The 13,238-nt window shown below is 40.3% G+C and overlaps 1 protein-coding gene across 1 annotated transcript in view; it reads right to left on the reverse strand.

Annotated features, from left to right (window-relative positions):
* Positions 1 to 12,946, reverse strand: part of PDGFC (platelet derived growth factor C) — a 163,074-nt gene extending 150,128 nt beyond the window's left edge. The window contains exon 1 of the mRNA XM_015819338.1: positions 12,607 to 12,946. Coding sequence (XP_015674824.1) covers positions 12,607 to 12,724 — 118 coding nt within the window. The 5' untranslated portion in view covers positions 12,725 to 12,946. The remainder of the gene's footprint in view (positions 1 to 12,606) is intronic.
* Between the last annotated feature and the right edge of the window lie 292 nt (positions 12,947 to 13,238).

Consider the following 13,238-nt stretch of genomic DNA (forward strand, 5'->3'; position numbering starts at 1 on the left):
TCTTCCTGGTTGTTGTTGATAGCCATTCCAAATGGCTGGAGGTCGTGCCTGTGTCTTCTACCACAGCTGCCAAAACCATTCAAGTGTTGAGAAACATTTTTGCTGCACACGGGTTGCCAGATGTTCTGGTGTCAGATAACGGTCCTCAATTTACTTCTACTGAGTTTCAGGGATTTCTACAGGCCAACATGATCCGCCATGCTGCTTCGGCTCCTTTCCATCCTTCAACCAATGGTCTGGCTGAACAGATGGTCCGCGTCGCCAAGGACGCCCTCAAGAAGCTGACTTACGGCAATTGGCATCACAGGTTGGCTGACTTTCTTCTAGCCCATCGTACTACTCCGTGCACTGCCACAGGTAAGTGCCCAGCCAAACTCCGTTGGGGTCGTCGGCTCGTGACTAAATTGGACAGACTGCATCCGGAGCGTGTAGCTTCACAGGTGTCTCAGCCACACCCACCACGGGTCCTGCGTGAAGGTGATCCTGTCTGGGCCAGGAACTACAGGCCTGGACACCTCTGGGTCCCGGCTGTGGTCTGCAAGGTCTCGGGGCCTCTGTCCTACGAGGTGTCCCTGGAAGACGGCCGTGTTCTTCGCTGCCACATTGATGAATTACGTTTGAGGCGGGACTCACCAGGGGTTCCTCCTCAGTCTCCTCTAGGGGGGAGGAGGAATGGGGAATGCATTCTGAGAATCAGAATCTGCTGCCAACAACGGTTGTGGGGAACGACACGGGCTCTCAACACCCACGTTCCACAGGAGATTCAGGTAGCAATGCATGGGGACGGGGGCACACAGACACCCCCACACACACACCAGCCTGGGAGTCCCACCAGAGGTATACTAACTATCCACACCTCACAAACAATATCCAGACACGGAGAATAACTGGGAGCATACTCACAACTCACAACATGCAAGAGAGCAGGCAAAACAGAGGGGAAACACGTCCTTTGCTGAAATGGCTAATAGAAGGATGTCCCCAGGTATAAGGGCTAACAGGGAGGCATCCCTAGACCCTAACACTACAGGAAGGAGCCAGGAAAACCACACTCCATCAGGAAACACGGAGATGAGTTCAGAGGGGTTGGAAAACTCCATAGGCAGTAGGTCAACCAGGTATAGTGATCAACAGAGTTCTGACTTCTCAAGCCTAAGATACGGGCAGGAAAGTCAAACAGAAGTCACGAGACAACCACAGGGCAATTCACCTAGTGTGGGAAGCCACGGGGAAAGCACTACAAGTTCCCCAGGTCCGAGAAGGTCGCTCAGGGTCAAAGGCCCTCCCAAACACCTTGAAGATTACGTAAGGTGAGCATGTTAACTGCAATAACTGAACTAGAGGTTCTGGCTGGTTGACTCTACGTAAACGATGTTGGGGCTATTGGGTCTCTGTACGACGGAACAGTTCCACATCTTACACACACTGTGTAACTTAACTCAACAGTTAATTATATAACCATCACTATGATGGCGTCAATGTGGGCGCCGTATTATTTTATCTAGGGGGGAGGGGTGTTGTGTCCTGAGCCTGCAAAAGCAGGCTCGGGACGTTGCAAGAGTCCCGGGCATTTGCAAAAGCTGCCCGGGACCAGACTGAGTGGCGCCGGCCTAGCGCACATGCGCAAGGCGGGAAAAGACCGCCTCGTGATTGGTTGTGTTTGCCCGGGGATCAGAAGGTATAAATAGAGGCCTGCGTGCCTCTGCTCGGGTTGTTCGTAGATTGGAAGCAGAGAATAAAGACTTGTTAGAAATGCTTTGTCTCAAGCGCCATTATTCTCCAGACTTAACAATACGCATTGTTGGCCATTGGCCATTTGGGTATGGGCACTATAAAACTATACACTGGCACAATATTCCACAATATTTGGAATAAACCAAAGCCACCTTTGTAAGGTGTTATCATCAGCACCCCAGGATGTTCTAGTGAGTCTGTTCAATAAATTGTTGTGGCTTTTCAATTTTGCAGCTGTTTTTTTTCAGGTATTGTTAGAAGATTAATGATCTCTCCAGTGTTACCCCCAGTACATTATAAAATACGGTTCTGGAACCTCATTGGTAATTTGCATACCTATTGCTGAGATGGATTGTAGCTATTTCTGTTTTTGTTAGGCTTGGTTGGAGACACCATTTTTGAAAGTAGTCATCCAGCGTCTGGAGATCTTGAGAGACACTGAAGTTGGTTCTTAGGGCTGTGAGATTGATATCATCAGCATAGATAAATTTCCAAGAAGTTTCAGGCAGGTCATGGATGTACAAGATAAAAAGAGCAGGGGATCATTGATCCTTGTGGTAGTCCATTATTCAACTTATGATATCTGCTTCTATTGAATTCTGTCAAAAATTGAAATAACCTGTTACTCAACATGCTGTCAATCAAGGCAATGGTGTTACGACACCTTAATTAGTTTGAAAAGAAGACCTACTCTCCAGATAGTATCATAGGATCCCAAGAGATCAAGAAAAACAGAAACATTTTTCATTTTCCTTTGAAATCCATTCTCCAGGTAGGAAGTTAATGAAAGGACCTGATTGCTACAATCATGTTTGGGGCAAAATCCAGCTTTTTCTACTTGGATTACAGATTTTTCTGCTAGGGCTATTCTGTAACACAAGTTTCTCTAAAGGTTTGTAGGTGACACAGAGAAGAGCAATTGGCATGTAACTTTGGGAGCAAAAGCTGATGCATCCGTAGCTTTCCTTCAGCTACACATTTCCTGGGTGGTGCTAAATGGGTGTTGTTGTTGTTAGTTGCAAAGTCGTGTCCGACCCATCGCGACCCCATGGACAATGTTCCTCCAGGCCTTCTTGTCCTCTACCATCTTTTGGAGTCCATTTAAGTTCACGCCTACTGCTTCAGTGACTCCATCCAGCCACTTCATTCTCTGTCGTCCCCTTCTTTTATTGCCCTCAATCTTTCCCAGTATTAGGCTCTTATCCAGTGAGTCTTTCCTTCTCATTAGGTGGCCAAAGTACTTGAGTTTCAACTGCAGGATCTGGCCTTCTAAAGAGCAGTCAGGGTTGATCTCCTCTAGGACTGACCAGTTTGATTGCCTTGCCAGTCCAGGGGACTCGCAGGAGTCTTCTCCAGCATCATAGTTCAAAGGCCTCAATCCTTTTGCACTCAGCGTTTCTTATGGTCCAACTTTCACAGCCATACATTGCAACTGGGAAAACCATGGCCTTGACTATACGTACTTTTGTTGGCAGGGTGATGTTTCTGCTTTTTAGTATGCTGTCTAGATTTACCATAGCTTTCCTCCCCATGAGCAAGTGTCTTTTAATTTCTTGGCTGCAGTCCCCATCTGTGGTGATCTTGGAGCCCAGGAAGATAAAATGTGTGACCACCTCCATTTCTTCCCCATCTATTTGCCAGGAATTGAGAGGGATGGATGCCATGATCTTGGTTTTCTTGATGTTGAGTTTCAAGCCAACTTTTGCACTCTCCTTCTTCATCCGCATCAAGAGGCTCTTCAGTTCCTCTTCACTTTCTGCCATTAGAGTGGTATCATCTGCATATCTTAGGTTGTTGATATTTCTCCCGGCAATCTTAATTCCAACTTTTGATTCATCTAGCCCTGCCTTTCTCATGATGTGCTCTGCATATAAGTTAAATAGGCAGGGCAACAGAATACAGCCTTGCCGGACTCCTTTCCCAATTTTGAACCAATCAGTGATTCCGTGTCCAGTTCTCACTGTTGCTTCTTGATCCGCATATAGGTTTCTCAAGAGACAAATAAGATGGTCTGGTACTCCCATCTCTTTAAGAACTTGCCACAATTTGTTGTGATCCACACAATCAAAGGCTCTAGCATAGTCAATGAAGCAGAAGTAGATGTTTTTCTGGAACTCCCTAGCTTTCTCCATGATCCAGCATATGTTGGCAATTTGATCTCTAGTTCCTCTGCCTCTTCGAAATCCTGCCTGTACTTCTGGAAGTTCTTCATCCACATACTGCTGAAGTCTAGCTTGTAGGATTTTAAGCATAACTTTACTTGCATGTGAAATGAGTGCAATGGTGCGATAGTTTGAACATTCTTTGGCATTGCCTTTCTTTGGAATTGGAATGTAAACTGACCTTTTCCAATCCTGTGGCCACTGTTGAGTTTTCCAAATTTGTTGGCAAATTGAGTGTAGTACTTTTACTGCATCGTCTTTTAAGATTTTAAATAACTCAGCTGGAACACTAGCTTTGTTGTTGCTCAGCTTTCCTAAGGCCCATTTCACTTCACATTCTAGAATGTCTGGCTCGAGGTCAGTGTCCACCCCATCATGGTTATCAGGGACACTAAGCTCGTTCTTGTATAGTTCTTCTGTGTAATTTTGCCACCTCTTCTTAATCTCTTCTGCCTCTGTTAGGTCCCTGCCATTTTGGTCCTTTATCATGCCCATCTTTGCATGAAACGTTCCCTTCATCTCTCCAATTTTCTTGAAGAGATCTCTGGTTCTCCCTATTCTATTGTTTTCTTCTATTTCTTTGCACTGTTCATTTAAGAGGGCATTCTTGTCTCTTCTAGCTATTGTCTGGAATCCTGCATTCAATTGGGTGTATCTTTCTCTTTCTCCCTTGCCTTTTGCTTCCCTTCTTTCCTCAGCTATTTGCAAAGCTTCCTCAGACAGCCATTTTGCTTTCTTGCATTTCTTTTTCTTTGGGATGGTTTTAGTTGTTACCTGCTGTACAATGTGGCGAACCTCCATCCATAGTTCTTCAGGCACTCTGTCTATCAGATCTAATTCCTTAAATCTATTTGTCACCTCTACTGTATATTCATCAGGGATATAATTTAGTTCATACCTGAGTGGCCTAGTGTTTTTCCCTATTTTCTTCAATTTAAGCCTAAATTTTGCAACGAGAAGCTCATGATCTGAGCCACAGTCAGCTCCTGGTCTTGTTTTTACTGACTGTATAGAGCTTCTCCATCTTTGGCTGCAGAGCACATAGTCAATGGGTGACAATGACCAAATGCAGCTCTACTGCCCTCCTGGGCCTTGCAGCCATGACAAAGAGAAGTGCATAAAATCAAATAATATGTACTTTAACAATACAGGTAATCCTTACAACCATTTGTTTAGCAACTGTTCAAAGTTAATACAGAACTGAAAAAGTAACTTACAACCAGTCCTCACACTTATGACTCTCACAGCATCCCCATGATCCCATGGTCAAAATTTGGTTCCATGGCAACCAGCATGTATTTACAATGGTTGCAGTGTCCTGGGCTCATGAGAGCATCATTTGCAACTTTCCCAGCTGGCATCTGATAAACAAAGTCAATGGAGGAAGTCAGATTCGCTTAACAACCGCATGATTCACTTCACAACTGCAGCGATTTGATTAGCAATCAATGCAAAACACATCATAAAATTGGGCAAGACTTAGCAACAGTCTTGCTTAGGCACAGAATTCGGATCCCAATTGTGATTATAAGCTGAGGACTACCTAAATGGCATTCATACAACAAAACATCAAATGTGACTCAGTCTGCTTCTGAACAGCAGAATTATCACAGCTTAACAGCAAAGCACATATTTTACATATAAAAATACATTTAATTCTTGACATTTTCAAGTAATGATAAAGTCTTCTGTCTGGACAATTACTGACATATTTACACGTTTACATTTACACATTTGAACTAACTAGATCATTGCTGTGGCAAATACCTGTGTTCCAGTATAATAGTATAATAAAATGTAATACATCTTTTACATAATACTTTATCTATAATTGGAGTGTATTCCCCCAAAAATCAATAGAGGCAGTTCTCACCAATTACGTTGGGATCAGCAACTCCATGATTAAGCAATGCAGTCATAATGTGAACAGCATGTGATCATGGTGACTTACAAAATCAGTTCTGCTATAATCATTACGTGAATTCACATGGTCATTAAGTGTATTGTCACATGACTGTGAGGTAAGACTTCTTGCCAGCTTCTCTGGCTGTGAAGGTCACAAATGGCAATCACATGACCACAGGATGCTACAATTGTCATAAATGTGCACTGGTTACTAAACACATTTATCAAAATCATATAATTTGGGGATGCTGTGATGGATGCAACTTTGCGGACCGGCTGTAGGTCTCCTTCTTCAGCGTTGCCATAACTTTGGTCATTGAACAAGTGGTCACTAAGCGATGACTACCTATATTACAGGTAGTCCTTGCTTAACAATGATAATTTGGACTGGAATTTCATCACTAATCAGTGCAGTCATAAAGCACATCATGTGATTGTTAACCAAGGACTATTTGTATAGAAATCCTGATATGAATTTCTCAGTTAACTCATTGAGAAGCCTGAATTCTACCTTTTCTCACGTGACCAATATTTATAGTCATAAATCTGATACACAAGGAAATCTGATATAATTTTACTTAAATATTAACATTTTCACTGGATTACTAAGCATAGCACTCAGTTTGAACCAAATGAAAGTAGCTGGCCTGCTGATCTCATAGAGATGTAATAACAAAAAATACTGAGGACAGAAAACTCAGAATTAAAAAATCTAATTGTGTATCATCAATTCCCTTTTTTTATATGATATAATTCAAAGTGCCATTTACTTATCTTTACGAATACAGAAAAGTTTGCCACCCACTATGAGTCACTGAATTTGCTGGCAAGATATACATTTACAGTGCTTAAAATGTTCTCAGTTGACATTCAACTTTCAACAGCCACATTCCTAACATTTTTGCTGCATTACGTTTCCTGAAATATGCATTGATATGATACTTACAAAATGCTTGTATAGACTTCATCTTTCTCTGTTCTGAAATTAAATTCAGACCTCCAACACTAATGTTTTTTATAGTTACCATGAATCTCACACTCCCTCTGGAGGAATAAAAGTTGTCATTAAATGGAGCATAATAACATATGTTTTATTTATATTCATAGACTGTTCTAGCAATATATCTTATTCAACTCTAAAGATACAGCCATTCTGACTAGATGTATCCATTAATATATTTAAACTGAATATCGTCAACATACCTTTTCAGTTTCATATCAGAGGCCATTTGATTTGTTTGTAATTTTTGTACAGGACAGAAACAGACTACTGAAAATGGAAGTAATATACTTTTTGTTTAATATTGCCAAAATTGCTTTTACTGCTGCAATTAGATATAATTATAGTTGGATGTATCCCTTTTATCTTTAAAGGCTAAAAACCCCTGAATGAGGGCAGGAAACTGAATTGAAATGAAGAGGGAGATAATCTGTTATCATATTTAGACTAAAGACATCTATTTCATTCCATCCCATTATTTATAGGATGGATCCACATAACACAGTAAAGTTTAAGCCAACTTTTATAAATCACAATCATCTGACATATAGATATGCTAAGCTAAAGTATTCCCTGTTATGCAATGCTAAAGTTACAGACAATAAAAAAACTATGAGGGAAAAAAAAGATTTGCCAGAAAACCTTTGACTCAGTATGATAAATTTAATATGGGCTTTTAGAAATTCTTAAAATGAAAATGATTCCAAGAACAGAAGCTATAATCATAACAGTAAATAAACAATACTTTTTATTACTCAGAATAAAGTAATGCTATTGGAAATGGCTACTGCAGATCCATCAGTCTCAGAAATCAAAGTTCTAGCATTTTTTTTAAGAATCATTACCAAAAGTTGAATTCTTATATGAACAAGAAAGTGACCAGATCTAATACAGGCACATAATATTCAGATACTATTGGGTGTCTTTTTTATGACCAGTCTTCCTCAGATCCTAATATAATCCAGCCACAATGTATCAATTCATTGAATTGGCTATTAAAAGGCTGAGAAGATGTGTAACAGAGCCACAGTTTACAAACCAGGCAATATTTTTATACTTAAACTCTTGGGAATTGCTCTTCTAGTATCATACTGCTGTTCTATAAACAATGGATTATTTACATTAATAACATTCTCTTAACATATCAGAATTTCTGTGATTATATTTTCCCAGACTTTGCCAGTAAAATCTGTTTCTCACCCAAGTTTGCAAGAAAATTTAGTGCCCATATATTCCTTTGCAAAAAAAACTTGCCTATTTCAATTCACAAACAGGATTTAGAATAACAGATACTTTAAGAACACTTCCTTTTATTTGTTCTCCCATTACTCCTCCAACAATTATCTACAGAGTTACAAATACTTGAGTTATTCCTTGGACAGTTAGTAACAAAGATTACTAACAAGCCAGTCCTGAAACACATAATACCAGACATGTCACCAGAAGGCAAAATCACGAAACTTTGGCCATATCGTGTGGAGTAATTCACTGGAGAAAGCAATACGTTTGGAAGAGTTAGCAGTAAAAGGAAACCAGGTCATCAAAGAACACAGTGGCTGGACACCATCAAAGCTGACACCAGCCAGAGCACAGAAAAACTCTAAGAAATAGTGCAACATGTGGGGAGACCTGGCCCACAGAATTGGCAAGAGTCAGACTCGACTGAATGGATATCATCATCATCATCATCATCATCATCATCATCATCATCATCATCATCATCTAGGATTATATTTTTCCAAGAGTATGGAAAAGATGATGAGCTCTGATAGTAGCAAATGTTCATAAACATGCTTGCTATATGTTTATTGCATAAAAATCTGTATGTTGCCTTTGTCCTTTTTCCTAAGGATTTTTAACATATTTAGTCTAGTTCAACTTCACTAATTGATGTTATCCCAAAATAAATCTTGGTTTTTACTCTACCATTTCAGGATTATTAAGTTATCATTACATTTTTATACAGTTAGGATTTTTAAATCCCTAAAACTTCAATGAGGTTTAACCACACTATTGCCTGCAAAACTGAGTCTTATATGTTAATATTATGCAAAACAAGGAATTAATCCATTATGACGTAAATAACATAACAGTTTTAAATGTGGACTTTCTCAAGCCAACTATCCTTTCAGTATCTTTATAAAACAGAATACTTCTGATATTCTTAACTTCAAGTTCAATACTTCTGTTTTAACCCAGAAACACTGTAGCTTGCAGTGCATTTGGCTAGCTTGCAAAATGTCTTAAATTACAACTGCAAGAATTCCAAGGTAATAGATTTCTGGAGGACAACAAGTTGGAAATACTATTTTAAGCAGCACCACAAAATCATCCTACCCAAGGGATTTATGCTCCATTCCTTAAGGGCCAGTAAATAGAAGCAAGTTTTAAAGAATTGCTTAAACAAGCCAGGGTGGAGATTGCACAAATTTTGGAAGGAAAGCTGTTCTAGAGGGCAGGAGCCATGACAGGGGAGGCCTGTTTTCTGGAACCCATTAGGTGACATTTTTAATCAGTGGGGCCTGGAGTCCTATAGTTAAGATCTGGCTCTATAGCTTTCATTCTGGGCATACTTTCTCCAGAAAAAATGCCACAAACTCAGTAGAGTGTGCTTCCAAGTAAATAAGGCAATAACTGAACTTGAGGACCCTAAACAAATACATAAGCAAATCTGACATTACTATTACTATATAACTATATACATAAATGTGTTCCCCACAGAGCATCTTTTTACTGGCAATTGCATGCTGTTTATCCTGTTGCTGATTCACACAAAAAATGGTTAATACTGTATGCAGCAGAGCAAAAAAATCATTCTAATTATAGCAGGTTAAAACTAGCTCAGCCAGAATGAATGAAATTCCATACATATTTATTTTATATCCCACTTTTCATTCAGGAATTTAAGGCAGTGTATGGAGCACTCAAACAGCCCCATAAGCTTGCATGGCTGAGAGTGGATTTAGAAACTGGGTCTTCCAGCTCTTAGTCCAGCATCTTAATCATCTCACCACACTATCTCTTATGTATCTCATATTCAATACATAATTTTTATTTCAATTTTAGATCAAAATATGTGCCTATGTGACAAATAGGGATGTGCAGCACTTCAGATATAAAGCATAAGAAGGGCTTTGAAGGGTTATGGGCATGCATACCACACCTGTCACATAGTAACTCTGTGTTCCCATATCCCATACTATATCTGGGATTAAGGAAGCACCAGCAGATTGCACCAAGATACTTCAGAGTGGACATTTACACTTTCAGCACCTCCTTATCCTACACAGTACATATTTTCATGAGAGTCCATTGATACCATATGTGACCAGGAAAAGATGGAGGTTTTTTAAGAAGATGCCAATGGATATACTGTGTCCACACCTCTTCAAAGTACATTTTGTGCTTGAACTGTAGCACTGCACATCACTAGTGAAGAACAAAAGAACCATAATAAAAGTAATATGCAATGCAGGTACACAACCTGACTGACAAGCAGTATAATTATAAAATGGGATTGTTTTTTTTTTATTATTTACCTTAAAATTTAAGAAAATCCTACCAAACCTCTGGTAAAATAATTGCATTCCCATATTTAATTATACAAGCAGAATTTGTACATGAACAAATTTAAATTCCTATCAACTGAAAATCACTATACCCAGAGCAATACCATTCTAATGACTGGCAGTTTGTTAACACTGGATGAATTAAAAAGTAATTGAGTGATCTATGGCTTAATCCATTGTGTAAAGCAAATCAGTGAGGTTAATTTATACTATAATGTGAAGTGCAATCAGATTTAGTAAATTATAGATAAATTAACTGTAGATTAGCAGTACTGCACAAAATTCATACAATTGGCTGCTAAGTTCACACAAAACACTAAATCACTATTCACAATTTACAAATCATACAGTGGCTGTTCCATGAAGAGCAAAACCACATTATGACTTAATGTTTGTTTATATCTAGCCTAATATATTTGCTAATACATTTAGCCCACAATAGTTCTTTAAATAGTTTTATCATTCCTGCACTCCTGATAAGGCACTTGTATGTGATACAATAGCATACTGTAAGTAACCACATGCAAAACGTTTTTGTAGATTCCTTATGGAATTACAGATTTCAAATTAAACCAACAATAGTCCCTGTTTTGTGTAAAATGTGAAAGCAAGGGTAAAATACAGGTGACAATGAGAATTCAGTCCAAGAATTGCACCAACTTCAATTAGTAGAATTGGATTTTCAGGCATGTATTCCAGTAATTATTTATAACAGACATATGATGAAACTCTAATCTTCATTCCCCAAAAACAAACTACCTCCCTCTACCAAATTTAACAGATGAAATAAGACCAGAAGATAGGTACCTTCCTCTGATTAAGGACAGATATTATATGTGGTCAATTTTCAATAGATATAGATGTCAGTTCCTGATTCTTTTCATATGCTTCCCCAAACTTCTGCAGTACCCTACCTAAGGACTGAACTGGTTTTTGACCAATAGTCTCTTGATTTCTGCAGGTGCCATCTGCTAATAATATGAAACTCTTTTACTGCATTCAGTTGCAGAAACTTCCATCAAGAGGAGCAGTCTATTTCTCTTTCTCCGCCAGAAAATATTTACTATATATTAAGGAAGATGTATTTTTTCCAGAAAATACAGGGCTGTAATGTGCTAATGTGTTCAAAGCAGACCTTCATTCAGTACTGTGTTCATTTTTTCCTACTGTAATTTTAAGATTTATTTATTTTTGCCTGTTTGGCTAGTTTGTGCAGAGATGAAATCACATCTTTCTGGCTCAGAAGGAAACTACTAAAACATTTTTCCCCTTACATTAGCATCCACCACTGGAAAATGGGGTGTTTGATAGCCTAAATTAGGCTTATTCATGATGTGTTTTCATGTGGCATATAATATTTCTATTTGCAAAGTGTTCCTTTAAATGACTTTGTAATAGAAGATCAAAGAGAAAAGTCTTTTTAAAAATCTAAATAATATAAATCATATGGCATTCAGAGGCTAAGCAAATTACACACCCAAACGCTGCCCTCTGCATGAAAGGAGTCTTTCTCCAAAACTGCCCAGCCCAACCCAAGGGAGCCCAATTTGAGAGTTTTCTAAACATTTCAGGTACACTTGAAATCTTTTTTGAAGTGATTCACAGTTCCTATGCATATCAGCTTGTTTCCAGCATGTTGAAAACAGAACTCATCCTCCATTAGCCTACACTGCACAGACCAAACTTATGGAGGCGACAAAATGGGTGATTAGATCAGACACAACATAACCCCCACATGCAAAAACTCAGAATGAGGGAAGGGGGGAAAGAAAGAGACCTAATTTATTCCTATTTCTGGCTTCTTAATTGGTGCCCTTTTAGCTTATCCTGTTTCAGTTTACGAGACTGACAAGTTTCCTGGAGTGACAAAACACAACGTGAAGCCGGACCTGCCAAGTCCCATTCATTTTAGCTTCAATCTTTAAGGCTCACTCTGGTGAAAGGAACGATTTTATCCCTCCCAGGTTGCGCGTTTCAACGGAGATCTTTACAGAACTGCCCGCCCGGGGCTGACACAGACTGGGGTTTCGCAGGCTGAAAGCCCAGACGCACTTTTAAAAATCACCCAAGAAGCTCCACCAAACAGCCCAACCCCTGAGGCTCTGTAAAAGCAGAAGAGAAGGAAAATCCTTCCTGTCTCAGCGACTCCTCCTTCCCCAGCACGGATTGCTCAGACTCTTTTGTGTACCTTTGAGACAGCACAAAACACGCAAACCCACGCAGAAAGACGCCTTACCGTTTTGCTCTTTAGCACTGGAGAATTGGAACTTGCTGCTTAGATTTGATTCGGCGTGGACTCCCGGCCTTTGGCTGACCAGAACAAGTGTCAGCGAGAAGATCCCGAAGAGGAACATTTGGTAGGCTGGGGTGAAAACTCTCTAACGCACAACACACGCGCCAAGTCCTTGCAGACAGCTCAAGTACTCCCCGCGTCGTCGTTTTCACCACCTCCACCAGCCCGCGAAGACTGCACCGCTGGTGAGAAACCAGCAGCAGCAGCGAGCCTGCTTAGGCAGCGGAGAAGAGCAGGGTAGTTTCCACATAATCCCATCCAAAACTTTTTCCTCGGCTACAGTCTTTCTTTCCTCTGTCTCCAGGGTTTTCTCCCTCCTCCTCTCCTAAGGTTCAAAGCATGATCAGCTTCCCAAGGGCGCCACAATCCTCACGAAAGCGGGGGGAGAAGCAAAGGGGGCGAGAGAGCTCGCGGCGGGCTCGAAGGAGCACCTGTCAGCGTCGGAGACGAGAGACTCCCCCACGAACCCAGGGGAAGGGGTGGAGAAAAGGAGCCCCCTTCGGGAGGAAACCGCCACCTTCTTCTCCTCGGCTTTGAGCTCTCCTGTTCCACGGCAGCCGGGCTGCCAAGCCTCT

This window comes from Protobothrops mucrosquamatus, unplaced genomic scaffold, assembly GCF_001527695.2.
Source record: "Protobothrops mucrosquamatus isolate PMUCROS unplaced genomic scaffold, P.Mucros_1.0 scaffold901, whole genome shotgun sequence".
Classification (NCBI taxonomy): Eukaryota; Metazoa; Chordata; class Lepidosauria; order Squamata; family Viperidae; genus Protobothrops; species Protobothrops mucrosquamatus.